The sequence below is a fragment of the Moschus berezovskii genome, chromosome 12, assembly GCF_049115385.1.
Source record: "Moschus berezovskii isolate FMDL1 chromosome 12, NW_MosBer_1.0, whole genome shotgun sequence".
Classification (NCBI taxonomy): Eukaryota; Metazoa; Chordata; class Mammalia; order Artiodactyla; family Moschidae; genus Moschus; species Moschus berezovskii.
The window spans coordinates 15,988,787-16,003,733 of record NC_142471.1 but is presented as its reverse complement, the minus strand read 5'-3'; the positions used below and the strand labels follow the sequence as shown (position 1 = coordinate 16,003,733).

The 14,947-nt window shown below is 38.8% G+C and overlaps 1 protein-coding gene and 1 long non-coding RNA gene across 16 annotated transcripts in view; one reads left to right on the top strand and one right to left on the bottom strand.

The window, feature by feature from the left end:
- The window catches only part of ANK3 (ankyrin 3), a 765,692-nt gene that overhangs the window by 739,227 nt on the left and 11,518 nt on the right, over positions 1 to 14,947 (top strand). For 12 of the 13 annotated variants that reach the window (XM_088841902.1, XM_088841899.1, XM_088841900.1 and 9 more), the window contains 3 exons: positions 6,289 to 6,372; positions 6,495 to 6,554; positions 7,931 to 8,018. In XM_088841902.1, the coding sequence (XP_088698028.1) occupies positions 6,289 to 6,372; positions 6,495 to 6,554; positions 7,931 to 7,996 (210 nt within the window). In that variant the 3' untranslated portion in view covers positions 7,997 to 8,018. The remainder of the gene's footprint in view (positions 1 to 6,288; positions 6,373 to 6,494; positions 6,555 to 7,930; positions 8,019 to 14,947) is intronic. The other variant, XM_088841909.1, reaches the window with a different exon arrangement.
- Positions 1 to 14,947, bottom strand: part of LOC129555812 (uncharacterized) — a 41,167-nt gene that overhangs the window by 20,693 nt on the left and 5,527 nt on the right. Inside the window, exon 1 of one of the 3 annotated variants that reach the window (XR_008685817.2) lies at positions 1,900 to 2,773. The exons of the other annotated variants lie outside the window; for them this stretch is intronic. This is a non-coding gene — a long non-coding RNA (uncharacterized LOC129555812). Of the gene's footprint in view, positions 1 to 1,899; positions 2,774 to 14,947 lie in introns of those variants that run through there. 3 annotated transcript variants of the gene reach the window in all.

Below are 14,947 nucleotides of genomic sequence, written 5' to 3'. Positions count from 1 at the left end.
TAGTCCAAGGGACTCTCAAGAGTCTTTCTCCAACACCACAATTCAAAAGCATCAGTTCTCTGGCACTCATAAAGTTGGACCTTCTTTATGGTCCGGCGATCACATCCCTACATGACTACTGGAAAAACATAGCTTTGACCTTTGTCAGCAAAGTGATTGTCTCTGCTTTTTAATATTCAGTGTAGTTTGATGGGTTTGATCTCTGGGGTTGGGAAGATACCCTCAACAAGGGAATACCTAACCATTCCAGTTTTCTAGCCCGGAGAATTTCATGGACAGAAGAGCCTGGCAGGCTACAGTCCATGGGGTCACAAAAGTCAGACACGACTGAGCAACTAACACTAGATTTGTCATAGATTTCCTTGCGAGGAGCAAGTGTCTTTTAATTTCATGACTGCAGTCACCATCTGCAGTGATTTGGGAGCCCAAGAAAGTAAAATCTGTCACTGCTTCCACTTTTCCCCTTCTGTTTGAAATGAAGTAATGGTATGACCAGATGACATGATCTTAATTTTTTCAATATTGAGTTTAAAGCCAGCTTTTTCACTCTCCTCTTTCACCCTCATTGAGAGGCTCTTTAATTTCTCCTTATTTTCTGCCATTAGAGTGGTATCATCTACATACCTGAGGTTATTGATATTTCTCCCAGCACTGTTGATTCTGGGAGAAAACAGCCAGCCTGTGCTTCATTCAGCCTGGCATTTCACATGATGTACTTTGGATAAAAGTTAAATAAGAACGGTGACAGTATACAGCCTTGTCATACTCCTTTCCAAATTTTGAACCAGTCTGTTGTTCCATGTCCGGTTCCACCTGTTGCTTCTTGACCTGCATACAGGTTTCTCAGGAGACAGGTAAGGTGGTGGGGTATACCCATCTCTTAAGAATTTTCCACAGTTTGTTGTGATCCACACAGTCAAAGGCTGTTGCCTAGTCAGTGAAGCAGATGTTTTTCTGGAACTCCCTTGCTTTCTCCATGATCCAATGAATGTTGGCAATTTGATCTCTGGTTTCTCTGCCTCTTTGAAACCCAGCTTGGACAGCTGGAAGTTCTCAGTTCACATACTGCTGAAGGATTTTGAGCATATCCTTGCCAGCATGTGAAATGAGCTCAATTGTACAGTCATTTGAACATTCTTTGGCATTGCCTTTCTTTGGAATTAGAATGAAAACTGACCTTTTCCAGTCCTGTGGCCGCTGCTGAGGTTTCCAAATTTGTGATATATTGAGTGCAACATTTTAATAGCATCATCTTTTAGGATTTGAAATAGCTCAGTTGGAATTCCATCACCTCCACTAGCTTTGTTCGTAGTAATGCTCCTAAGGCCCACTTGACTTCACATTCCGGGATGTCTGGCTCTAGGTGAGTGACCACAGCATCACGGTTATCCAGGTCATTAAGACTTTTTTATGTATAGTTCTGTGTATTCTTGCCACCTCTTCTTAATATCTTCTGCTTCTGTTAGGTCTTTTCCATTTCTGTCCTTTATCATGCCCATCGTTGCATAAAATGTCCCCTTGATCTCTCCAATTTTCTTTAAGAGATTTCTAGTCTTTCCCATCCTATTGTTTGTCTCTATTTTTTACATTGTTTATTGAATAACTCTTTCTTATCTCTCCTTGCTCGTCTCTGGAACTCTGCATTCAATTGGGTATATCTTTCCTTTTCTCCCTTGCCTTTTGCTTTTCTTCTTTCCTCAACTATTTGTTAAGTTTCCTCAGACAACCACTTTGCTTTCTTGCATTTCTTTATCTTTGGGATGGTTTTGGTCACTGCCTCCTATATATAACATTATGAACCTCTGTCCATAGTTCTTCAGACACTCTACCAGATCTAATCTCTTGAATCTAGTTGTCACCGCTACTGTATAATCATAAGGGATTAGATTTCAGTCTTACCTGAATGGCCTAGTGGTTTTCCCTACTTTCTTCAAATTAAGCCTGAATTTTGCAATAAGTTGCTCATGATCTGAGCCACAGTCAGCTCCAGGTCTTGTTTTTACTTATTGTATAGTGCTTCTCCGTCTTTGCCTATGAAGAATATAATTAATCTGATTTTGGTGTTGACCATCTGGTAATATTCATGGGTAGACTCATCTCTTGGGTCATTGGAAAAGGATGTTTGCTTTGACCAGTGTGTTCTGGGCTTTGCTTCATTTTGTACTCCAAGGCCAGACATGCCTGTTATTCCAAGTATCTCTTGACCAACCAGGCAAAACATAAATAATACTCCTTAAGAACTTGTTACAGATTTTAGTGCATTCAGGCAGGAGACCTCTACACATTTTTCTATTTCCTTTTCTCTCTTAACTGTGCTAAATGAAATTAGTCATAAACAAGGTTCAAAATGAACTAAACAAGCATGAACAACAAGAAACATCTTGTTTTATTTTCATCCCATCACTGTACCCCAGTGAGGTAAAATGAGTCAAATGCCCCATGCATGACCTATGAGCCCACAATCTATAAGAAAACAAAGTCACTTTGTAAAAAAAAAAAAAAGAAGAAGAAGAAAACAGAATTTTGTTATCAAAATAAGGAGATTTCAGTTAGTTTTTGTTATTTTAAACCAGAACTTCCTTTCTACGGGCTATAATAAAAACAATCATAGAATTTCTCACCATTGGCAGACACTGGCAAAATTCTCAGAACTATACCACCTTTGCCATGACAATGACATTAAAAGAGTTAGAATCCTGGCTCTCCCAGAAACTCAGCTATCTTCATCAAGATTTCCCATTTTTCCTTAAAAAAAGGAAAAGAAAAAAGTACAGGGTACAATAACTATAGTATATAGTACTATTGCATTGTCCAGGTCACCTCTTCACCAAGAAGTTTTACTACAAGTCAGCAGGTCTCTAAAGTGGGTCTGCACTTAAGGTGTTTGTTCTTGTTCTCCAAAAGTGAGACTGACCTAATGTTGACACCAGTGAAGAAGGTAATGTGTTATAAATACAGTCCCATTTTTGCTGAGTGGTTTTTCTTATACTCATAAAGCTAATAGGTATTAAGGAACCATATAAATCTACTGAGCTATTAGCAGAAAATATGAGGCTACCTTGGAAAGTTAAGAATTTATTCCCTTTTTTTAACTCACCAGAGGAAGAGCCTTGCCAATTTCCTCTTCTAAATCAGATAACAGTCACTACCTGAGAGATGCCATCATACATTCATTTGGTAATTAATCAGTCATCACAGAAGGTTCCTTCACTTGAAGATGATATTCTGAAACTATGTACTTCATCGGACATAGTTATTCTCATATACAACTTCAGTTCAGTTCAGTCACTCAGTCGTGTCCGACTCTCCGCGACCCCATGAATCACAGCACGCCAGGCCTCCCTGTCCATCACCAACTCCCGGAATTCACTCAAACTCATGTCCACAGAGTCGGTGATGCCATCCAGCCATCTCATTCTCTGTCGTCTCCGTCTCCTCCCGCCCCCAACCTTTCCCAGCATCAGAGTCTTTTCCAGTGAGTCAACTCATTGCATGAGGTGGCCAAAGTATTGGAGCATCAGTCCTTCCAATGAACACCCAGGATTGATCTCCTTTAGAATGGACTGGTTGGATCTCCTTGCAGTCCAAGGGACTCTCAAGAGTCTTGTCCAACACCACAGTTCAAAAGCATCAATTCTTCGGCGTCAGCTTTCTTCACAGTCCAACTCTCACATCCATACATGACCATGGGAAAAACCATAGCCTTGACTAGATGGACCTTGGTTGGCAAAGTAATGTCTCTGCTTTTTAATATACTATCAAGGTTGGTCATAACTTTCCTTCCAAGGAGTAAGCATCTTTTAATTTCATGGCTGCAATCAGCATCTGCAGTGATTTTGGAGCCCCAAAAAATAAAAGTCTGACACTGTCTCCACTGTTTTTCCATCTATTTCCCATGAAGTGATGGGACCAGATGCCATGATCTTTGTTTTCTGAATGTTGAGCTTCCAGCCAACCTTTTCACTCTCCTCTTTCACTTTCATCAAGAGGCTTTTGAGTTCCTCTTCACTTTCTGCCATAAGGGTAGTGTCATCTGCATATCTGAGGTGATTGATATTTCTCCCGGCAATCTTGATTCCAGCTTGTGCTTCTTCCAGCCCTGCGTTCCTCATGATGTAATCTGCATATAAGTTAAATAAGCAGGGTGACAATATACAGCCTTGACGTACTCCTTTTCCTCTTTAGAACCAGTCTGTTGTTCCATGTCCAGTTCTGACTGTTGCTTCCTGACCTGCATACAGGTTTCTCAAGAGGCAGGTCAGGTGGTCTGGGATTCCCATCTCTTGCAGAATGTTCCACAGTTTATTGTGATCCACACAGTCAGAGGCTTTGGCATAGTCAATGAAGCAGAAATAGATGTTTTTCTGGAACTCTTTTGCTTTCTCCATGATCCAGCGGATTTTGGCAATTTGATCTCTGGTTACTCTGCCTTTTCTAAAACCTGCTTGAACATCTGGAAGTTCACTGTTCACATATTGCTGAAGCCTGGCTTGGAGAATTTTGAGCATGACTTTACTAGCGTGTGAGATGAGTGCAATTGTGCGGTAGTTTGAGCATTCTTTGGCATTGCCTTTCTTTGAGATTGGGATGAGGATGAAGACTGACCTTTTCCAGTCCTGTGGCCACTGCTGAGTTTTCCAAATTTGCTGGCATATTGAGTGCAGCACTTTCACAGCATCATCTTTCAAGACTTGAAATAGCTCAACTGGAATTCCATCACCTCCACTAGCTTTGTTCATAGTGATGTTCTCTAAGGCCCACTTGACTTCACATTCCAAGATGTCTGGCTCTAGGTCAGTGATCACGTTATCGTGACTATCTTGGTCGTGAAGATCTTTTTTGTACAATTCTTCTGTGTATTCTTGCCACCTCTTCTTAATATCTTCTGCTTCTGTTAGGTCCATACCATTTCTGTCCTTTATCGAGCCCATCTTTGCATGAAATGTTCCCTTGAAATCTCTAATTTTCTTGAAGAGATCTCTTGTTTTTCCTATTCTGTTGTTTTCCTCTCTTTCTTTGCATTGATCACTGAGGAGGGCTTTCTTATCTCTCCTTGCTATTCTTTGGAACTCTGCACTCAGATGCTTATATCTTTCCTTTTCTCCTTTGCTTTTCGCTTCTCTTCTTTTCACAGCTATTTGTAAGGCCTCCTCAGACAGCCATTTTGCTTTTTTCCATTTCTTTTCCATGGGGATGGTCTTGGTCCCTGTCTCCTGTACAATGTCACAAACCTCCGTCCAGAGTTCATCAGGCACTCTATCTATCAGATCTAGTCCCTTAAATCTATTTCTCACTTCCACTGTATAATCATAAGGGATTTGATTTAGGCCATATCTGAATGGTCTAGTGGTTTTCCCTATTTTCTTCAATTTCAGTCTGAATTTGGCAATAAGGAGTTCATGATCTGAGCCACAGTCAGCTCCTGGTCTTGTTTTTGCTAACTGTATACAGCTTCTCCATCTTTGGCTGCAAAGAATATAATCAATCTGATTTAGGTGTTGACCATCTGGTGATGTCCATGTGTACAGTCTATACAGACTGTACACATATACAACTTATGAAAGGTTAAGTCTAGAAAAAAATAAGGTTTTCTCTGTACTCTCAACTTTTCTCATAGTACTTGAAAAAAATGTACATATTACCCTCAGTAAAGGAATTTTTAAATTAAACTAAGAGTGATTAATATAATACCCCAACTAAGGTGCTACCTCAATTTAAATTAGATACAAGGCAATCCACCAAAATGAGAGATTTGGTAGAACTAGTGAAGAAACATTTATTCAAAGTGAAATAATCTAATTAGAGCTCTCAGTTCAGTTCAGTTCAGTCGCTCACTCGTGTCCGACTCTCCGCGACCCCATGAATCACAGCACGCCAGGCCTCCCTGTCCATCACCAACTCCCGGAGTACACTCAAACTCATGTCCACAGAGTCGGTGATGCCATCCAGCCATCTCTAATCATTAGCTAAATCTTTTTTCAATAAATAAAACCTTTTTGTTTGTCTATCTATGTATAACTGCATTCTATGATTACATATTTTCAAATTCTTCCTTCTTGGAGTTTGTTGCTAACCATCAACCTTATATGTATTTGAGGTTTAATGCTTTGAATGTTGTTGACTACTAAATAATCCCATGGAGTCAATCTTCTCCCCTTGCCCTAGAATAGCAAGTAGAGTTTTATACCTTCTTTTTCTAAAATTCCACAGAGCATGTGTGTGGTGTATGGAGTGCTGTGGAGATCTATCCATCTAGTTTATTGCTAATCTTTATGCCACATCCTTTAGGGAGAGGAAGCAAAAACCATTCCTGGTGAATCTGTCACAGAAGAACAGTTTACTGATGAAGAAGGCAACCTCATCACCAGAAAAGTAATCACCATTGGGATTTCATGCTTCTCTTGGGCTTAGATTTTCTATTTGTTTGCTGTAGTGTCAGCTCTTGAAATAGAAAAGAGAAAAAGCTCTCCTTCTCACTATTGCTTCCTATACAGATCACTCGGAAAGTACTAAGACGAATTGTTATCCCACAAGAGAGAAAACATGATGACGTGGTAATGGAGAGGGACTGTCAAAAAGACAGTAGAGGATAAAAGCTTTGTGAACGCTTTAGAATATGCTAACAGCCTGGCATCTGCAGTGTGACAGCTTGAAGCGTTTGCTGCTTTGGACATCTTGTGTATTTGATCAGGGTCAAAGAAAAAGACTTTCCTTCCTAACATTCTTTAACACCATATACTTTTACTATCTTTAGAGTTTTCAGATTATTTCATTTATGGAGGGTGGAATGTGCCAGTTCCCATCGGCCATCCTCCACCCTGGCCTTCCCGGCCCAGTACTTTGCCTGCAGCCCAGTGCCTGCCTAGGACCCGGAGAGAGAGCACTTGTTTCCAGCAGATGCACAAGGTTTAATTAAAAGTCAGAATGATAAAAAGCTTGTCATAAGATCCTTACATTGAATCTAAACATTTTCTCTTTCCAGTATATTCCACAGGGGAATACAAATCCCCCCCTCCCCCATCTTAACCTGAAGAGGATTTTCCTCTCTGGGTTAACAACAGCCCATCTCCCGTGTACCAGTTAAAGAACCAAAGTCATCACCGAGCAGTGTAACTCAGCAAATGAATCTCTAACTCCCAGAGAAAACATCTCTGGTTATTTTTCATTTCTTTCCTTTCTCAGACCTTACCCTTTGCATTAAAAAAAAAAAAAAGAAAGAAACTTCAATACCTGTGTCTACATAAGAAAAAAGTAAACTGAGAATTTCTGAGAAGGAGTAATTCAGAAAATTGGAAAGACTACTGTGTTTTCTGTTTTAAGTAGGTTAGAAGCTGAGCATTTGTGCAACCACTTTGCTCACAGAGAAGTGTGTCCTTGATGCTCAGTGAAGAGAGGTCTTGTTTTATGGAAAATGGATGCCTACTTTGTCAGGAAGGGCGTGGTAATTTCACGAATTAAAAGTCTGTCAGCTCGACAGCACTTCCACGGTGTTTAGTTCATGATTAGTACTTTACTGAGAAATTTCCATCTCATTACAACAGATTACTTAACATTCTGCTGACTGTAAAAGACATAAATTATAACTTACTAATATTTTTTACAACTGGGGTTTGAGTCCCTTGAGAGCTTTAGTGATTTCTTCTAGCTTCACAGGAAATGGACAGGCTGTTTGACTGACCACTAATAGAATGAATCATTGTGAAGTATAGTAACATGGTATTCATTCTGATGGTGCTCTGCAGCTTGGCTTGATGCTGCTGAGCTGTGTGGTTAAGGTAAATAGATGGTATTTTTGGACATGAAGTGACAAAGTGCTTTAAACTGTGTCTCACTTACCCTAATCTAGCCTCAAGGAACCAGAACGGAACCTGCTTTTTAATGAAAACACTTTCACCATGAAATCTTAATGTGTACATTCCTTCCAAAACAGGGAGAAGGTTATAAGGTAAAGACGAAGAAGGAAATCCGTCAAGTGGAAAAGAAGAGCCACTCATAACAGGAAACCGTCAACCAAGGTGGTAAGTGTGCTCAAATCAGCAACAGTAGCACATCTAATTTCACCAAATACGTGATCCATACCTCCTCCACCCTTCCGCTCTTTTTCATGGAATTACAGCTTTGAATATCCAGTATGCAGTTGGAGTCATTTTTATGTTTGTGTATACATACATTGTAGTTGTTGTTTAGTTGCTAAGCTGTATCTGACTCTTTTGTGACCCCATGAACTAGCCTGCCAGGCTCCTCTGTTCATAGAATTTCCCCAGGCAAGAATACTGGAGTGGGTTGCCATTTCCTTCTCCCAGGGATTTTCCTGACCCAGGGATAGAACCCAGGCATCGTCTCCTGCATTGGCAGGCAGATTACCACTGAGCCACCAGGGGAGCCCATACACACACACACACACACACTAAAACTATGGCCTCCAGCTCACAGTCCATGAACTTTCTCTTCACATATTAGTCAGGAATTTAAATGTAAATGATGTTTGCAGAAGCAAATGTAAATATTGATCATTGAGTCTCCTCAAAGAGCGAAGACTCAGTGTTTAAGATGCAGTAGCATTATTCATTCTAACAAGAATGTTATTCGGCAACAAATAGTTCATATAAATGTACTTGGAAAGTTGTATTGATTCAGCCTCCACCATTTTTGCAGAACAGCATCTGAGAATATAATTTTGGTTGAAATATATTGGTTGCCAAGTTTAAATGAAGTGACCGAAATCTCTATATACTACTTAATATATTTTGTATAAACAAAGCAAATTAAATAGGAGGCTAATGGGACTAGTGTGTTTTGTAAGTTAAAATGTTTAGTGAGCTTTGTTTAAACTTGTCTGAATTTTTCTTCAGAAAGAAGGGTGTTTTCCTTTAACACTGTCTTCTGAACTTTACTTTGTGCTAGTTCTCCCTACGGAACCACAATTAGAAAGCCCACATGGGGTGAAAAAGCAGATAGAGCTTTGAAAAGCTCTTTGTAAGTCTGTGAGACAAAGCTGGATGAGTTCTTAGGGCTGTTAACCAAGAGTTTTCTTAGCCCCCAGAAACAAAGAGCAAAGAGATCCCAGTTTCCACTTCCATTCATCTGCTGTTCCCCAGTTACCAGAATCCTGGTATTTGGAGTGTTGCCATAAGGAGCTGAGAAATCAGAGTCTCGTTGCCCCAAATTTTGTATGTGAGGTGACTGTAACTAACACCCAAAGAAATTCTTAATCCCTCCACCTCCAAAAAAAACTCTTATTATTTGCCTGTTTATTCACTTAAGGATTGATTTCACTTTCTGTCCATGAGGCTTTCTGCCTAAGGCACTGGGAAATCACTGGTAAACAACACGAGGGAGGTACTGGAACACTAGGGAGGTACTGGCCCTCACTGACCTTACATTTAGAGATTTCATGGTAGTCAGTCATTTCAGTATTTAAGGCTTTGAGAAAACTCTTAGGAACTGCAGAGAGCTCTGGCAAATACAATGTTTGCTATACATACTCGTCCAGTGTTCCAGGTGTACCTTTCACTTGATTCTCACAGTCAGTCCTCTTGGATTGGCATCTTTATCATCCCCATTTAACAGTATCAGAATTGCCCAAGGTCACCTAAATAAAAAGTGGCAGAAACAGGACACAAACCCTAACGGGCAGCTTCCAGAGCCCACACTCTTAACCCTGTTAACTGGATATCTGACCTTGTCTGAGGTGACAGGGAAGGTCTTCTTTGAGAAAACGATGCTTGAGCTGTTTTAAAGGGTAAATAGGACTCAGTTGGGTAAAGAGGAAGAAACTGGATGGTGTTTGAGATAGCCTTCCAGGCACAGGCTACAGCATTTTGCAAAGGCCAGAAGGAAAAAGAAACAAGAAGGGAGAACAGGTCAGTGCAGCTGGTAGAAGGTTTTGGCATTGTGTCTGGAGAGGTAGGAAAGATTCAGGTCTCATAAGCCTCTTTCCACTAGAAGTTTAGGTTTTGCATCACTTACTCTAGCTGCAAGACACAGAATGAAGGGAGGTGGCAATAACAGATCAGCAGATAACCTGCTAAACTACTGACGATGCTGGCTTGGGCAGTAAGGATTGTAAGAGGTAGTGACAGTAAGGTTGAATCAAGAGGTAGTGACATAAATTGGTTTTTGTCAGATGACAAGGGTGAGAGATGAGAAAATTAAGGATGACATCAGTGAGGCAATATCTAGAATGAACCCACCCATTATTCATGTCTTATAGCTGAACCTAGTAAAAGACATATATATAGAGAGATTTTTTTAAATTGAGTTGTAGCTGATTTACAATATTAGTTTCAGATGCATAACACAGTGATCCAAAATTTTTATAGATTGTACTCCATTCAAAATTCTTATAGATTATACTCCATTTAAAGTTTTTGTAACATATGGGCTATATTTCACTGTGCTGTACAATATGTAGCTTATTTATTTTACACACATTAGTCTGTACCTCTTCATCTCCTACCCTTGTCTTGTCCCTTCTGCCTTCCCTCTCCCCACTGGTCACTAGTGGTTTGTTCTCTCTATCTGTGAGTCTATATTTTGCTATATTCTGTTATTACTTATATGTGGACTAAAAAATAAATATGTATTTGTCCTTCTCTGACTTATTCACGAACCATAATATTCTCCAGGTCCATCTATATTGTTGTAAATGGCAAAATTTCACTTTTTAAATATTCCATTCCATATATATACACCACATCTTCTTTAGCCACTATTTTGACCCACTTATTTTTGCTGCTGCTTCCTTTGCCTTAGGAGACATATCCAAAAAATAATATTGCTACAGTTATGTCAAAAAGTATTCTGTGTTTTCTTCCAGGACTTCTCTGGTTTCCAGTATTACTTTTAGGTCTTTAATCTATTCTTAGTTTTTTAGTTTTCTTTTTATATGTTGTGACAAAATGCTCTAGTCTTATTCTTTTACATGTGGCTGTCCAATTTTCCCAGCATCACTTATTGAAGAGACTGTCTTTTCTCCATTGTATATTCTTGCCTGCTTTGCCATAGATTAATTGACCATAAATGTGTGGGTTTATTTTCGGGCTCTCTAGTCTGTTCCATTGATCTGTGTGTCTGTTTTTGTGCCAGTAGCATACTGTTTTAATTACTATAGCTTTGTATTTGTAAGCTATTACTATAGCTTTGTCTGAAGTCAAGAAGCATAGTACCTCTAGCTCTGTTCTTCTTTCTCAAGATTTCTTTGGCTAATTAAAAAGAATGAAATAATGCCATTTGTAGCAACATAGTTAGACTCATATATTCTTATACTGAGTGAAGAAAATCAGAGGACTAATATTGTATGACATGTGAAATCTATAAAGAAATTATACAAACGAACTTATTTACAAAACAGACTCTTAGACTTAAAGAAATAACTGATGGTTGCCAGGGGGAAGGATTTGGTGGGGAGATAAAAGTTAGGGAGTTTGGGATGGACATGTACACACTGCTATATTTAAAATGGATAACAAGGGAACTCTGCTCACTGTTATGTGCAGCCTGGATAGGAGGGGAATTTAGGGGAGAATGGATACATGTATATGTATGGTTGAATCCCTTTGCTGTCCACCTGAAACTATCACAACTTTTTTAACCAGTTAAAAAAAAGATTGCTTTGGCTATTGGCAGATTAATAAAACACTAAGCATGAATTTGCAGTTTAAATTACTCTGTTTAAGCAATTCTAAGTGATAAATAAAATTAGAAGAGAGTTCAGTAAGCTGTCAGCTTTAGTATGCCCCTAAAAGTTTAGTAACTTGTTCAATCATAGAGTCAGACTCTTAGTAGGAAAGAACCAAAAAGGTTATCTACACCAGTGAAGCCATTTTTCTAGAGTAACATATACCTAATATCTATGAATAAATGACACCAAAAAATATGTGAAAATGTTAGGCTTCTAGGGTCATTTAGAGCAAATTAATACAGAAATGACTTGTCAAAAATGTACAAGAGACATCAGAATGATAAATAATCCACTCCGTAAAGCAGTGGGCTTGGCTTTGGCTCATTTGCTACACCACTCAAAGGAAAGAGAAACTCAATAGGAGCATTCATATGAATGTGAAAATAGCTTCAACGTAAAGCAAACTAAATGTGTCAGATGGAAAGAACAGTGATTTGACTGCAAGTCTCATTTTACTCTCCAGGGTGTTACCAAAGGTATTTGCCTTTCATAAGTGAACTTAGGAAATGAGTCAGAGAATACTGCCTATAATTCCAGGACACTGAATGTGTGCTCTGGAAAAATCAATTTGCAAATATATTGAGGGTTTTTATGACCCTGCTAGCTGTCTTTTTTTTTTTAACAGTAGAACAACTAATAAGCACATGGAATGTGGCCAAATTTCACTGAATATCAGATGGTAATATTAAAATTTTTATTCTGGTTTTATAACCAGTTGAATTTTGAGCTATCTGAACCCTATACCTGCCTTTCTTTAATACTGAGTCACAGCCATCCTATTTTTAGTGTAAGGGAAAAGCTGATGGCTGAAAATAAATATAAAGATTTATACATAATATATAATGATTTGTACCTTATAAAGTGCTTTTACATTTTTGTCTTACTCTTCAAACAAGCCTCCGGGAAGGTCAGACCGATTTTGATTGCTACCTTTTACAGATGAGGATGCTAAGGCTCAGAGAGGTCATATGACCTTTCTTCTGCTACACAGCTGTGATTGGAAGAACTAGGACTTAACTCAAGGTTGATACTTCACTTAGTGTCCAATTCCACTAAGCTGTCTTTCTGAAATGACTTATGAATAATAATAATAGTCATAGTCATATCCTATCAGAGGTTACTGTATGCCAGGTAAGATCATTACATACGTTACCTCATGTAGTCCCCAAAATAACACTATAAGGTAAATACTATTATCCCTTTTTTTAATAAATGAGGAAACTGGAGTTTGGAAGAATTAAATGACTTACTCAAGGTCTGTAGCTAATGAGCAAAAGAATAAAACTTGAACTTATCCAGAGCCTAGTTCTTAACTGTTACTCATACTAATAGTTAAACAGTATTTGATTATTATCAGAAGCCTAAAAGCATTTTGAATCAACGACATGTGTAAAGGCAACCTGTAGTAAATTTCTTCATACAGTACACAGTGAAAACACTCAGTGTTTTGGTTTTGTTTTTTAAAATAAAACAAACCTGCATAACCATAATCTCCAAATGTTTACTTTTTTTTTTTTTTTTTACTATTTTTAATTTTTTATTGAAGTATAGTTAGCTTACAATATCATTTGTTTCAAGTGTACAGCACTGTGATTCAATTATACATATATATATGAATGTGCATATATATGAATATACGTATATATATATTCTTTTCAGATTCTTTTCCCTTGTAAGTTATGACATAACACTGAGTGTAGTTTCCTGTGCTTTGTTGGCTGTTTGTTTTTTTTTTTTTAATTTTTAATGTTTTATTTTTTTTTAATTTATTTATTTTTTGCATTTCAGTAGTTTAATATGAACAATCAATTAGTTCTGATTGTTCAAATGTTTACTTTAAAAATGCCTTTAGAGAACTGATTAGTGAGACTGTGGCATGAGAAGGTCCCCAGACATATGCCATAAAAGACTGTGGAACAGCTGCAGTTTAAACCTCTTTCAGGGAAATGCTCAAGATCGCACAGCCACGTGGAAGCCAGGAGCAGCAACAGCACCCAGGCCTGCTGAGGAAATACTTTATTACCTGAGGTCAAAACGTTGACTCATGTCATTCGTGTCTTCCAAAAGTATTTGACCTTCTACCTGGTTTAGAGTGAAAAGGCTAGATACACAGAGGTGAATAAAACCTCCATGGCCTCTGCCTTTCTGCATCTCTCAGCCTGCAAAGGGGAAAGAAATGAGACACATGTTGTCTAAGGGCTAAAAATACAAAGTCCAAGATCCAAGGAAGAATAACACAGGGACATATTTAGACTTGGGGGCTGGGGAAAGTCATGCCATTTATGCTAAGGCCTCATAGGTACCACCAGCAATGAAAATGGGAAGGAAAATAGGACTCCAAGCAAAGGGTACAACACCCGCAAGGGCCTTGAGGTAGGAAAAGGCCTAACACATTTGGGGACATGAAAGAAGATCAGTGCCCCAGAGCCTGATGAGCTGGTGGTGACTGAGGCGGGCCCATGATGAAGTGAGAAATGCTTCATCATAGACCAGACTGTAGGATTTGGATTTTATTCTAAAAAAAAGACATTGAAGCTTTTGAAAGATTTTAAGCAAGAGCCTGACCTAATTTTTTTTTTTTTTTTTTTTAACACATCAGCTATGTAGAGAAGGATCGGAGGGAAAACAAGAATAAACTGAAGGGGATGAGCTAGGATGTAGGGCTAGGACCTGGGCTGTAGTTTTAAGAAAGTCGACGGTATCTGATGGCTTGGAGGTAGGATGGAGAAGAGTTGAGTCAAGAATGACACCCAGGTTCCAAGTGTAAGCAAGTGGGTGGTGGAAAAAGGAACAGGATGGGTTTTTAAACTATCAAGAACTCAGGCCATTTGTCAGTACGTTAAGTCTGGAGCTCTGAGGAAAAATTGTGACTTGGCATATAAAAATGAGTGTTATCACTCAAGAGGTGAATCCTGAATATCAGAGAAAGGGAACACCAGAGAATAGATGTGATTACCCAGGGAGAAAGTGAAAGTGAGCAAAGAAGGGGCTCAGGATTGAGCCCCAAAGAACAACATTTTGAAGAGGAACAGAGCTTTGGAAGGTTGCCTCTGACCTCTTCCTTCCTAGAGATCTTCAAGCTGTTCTATCTGTTCTAATCTAAAACTGCCTGCATATTCAGCCTTGGCCCTCTAGCATATTTGTTTGGTTTTACCATAAAATATTTTAATCCTTGCAGTTTAATATCAGTGGATAAAAGAAACTTTGCTATAATGCAGTTTGGCTGATAAGCTTTTATAAACAAGTGACCACACACATTTAGAG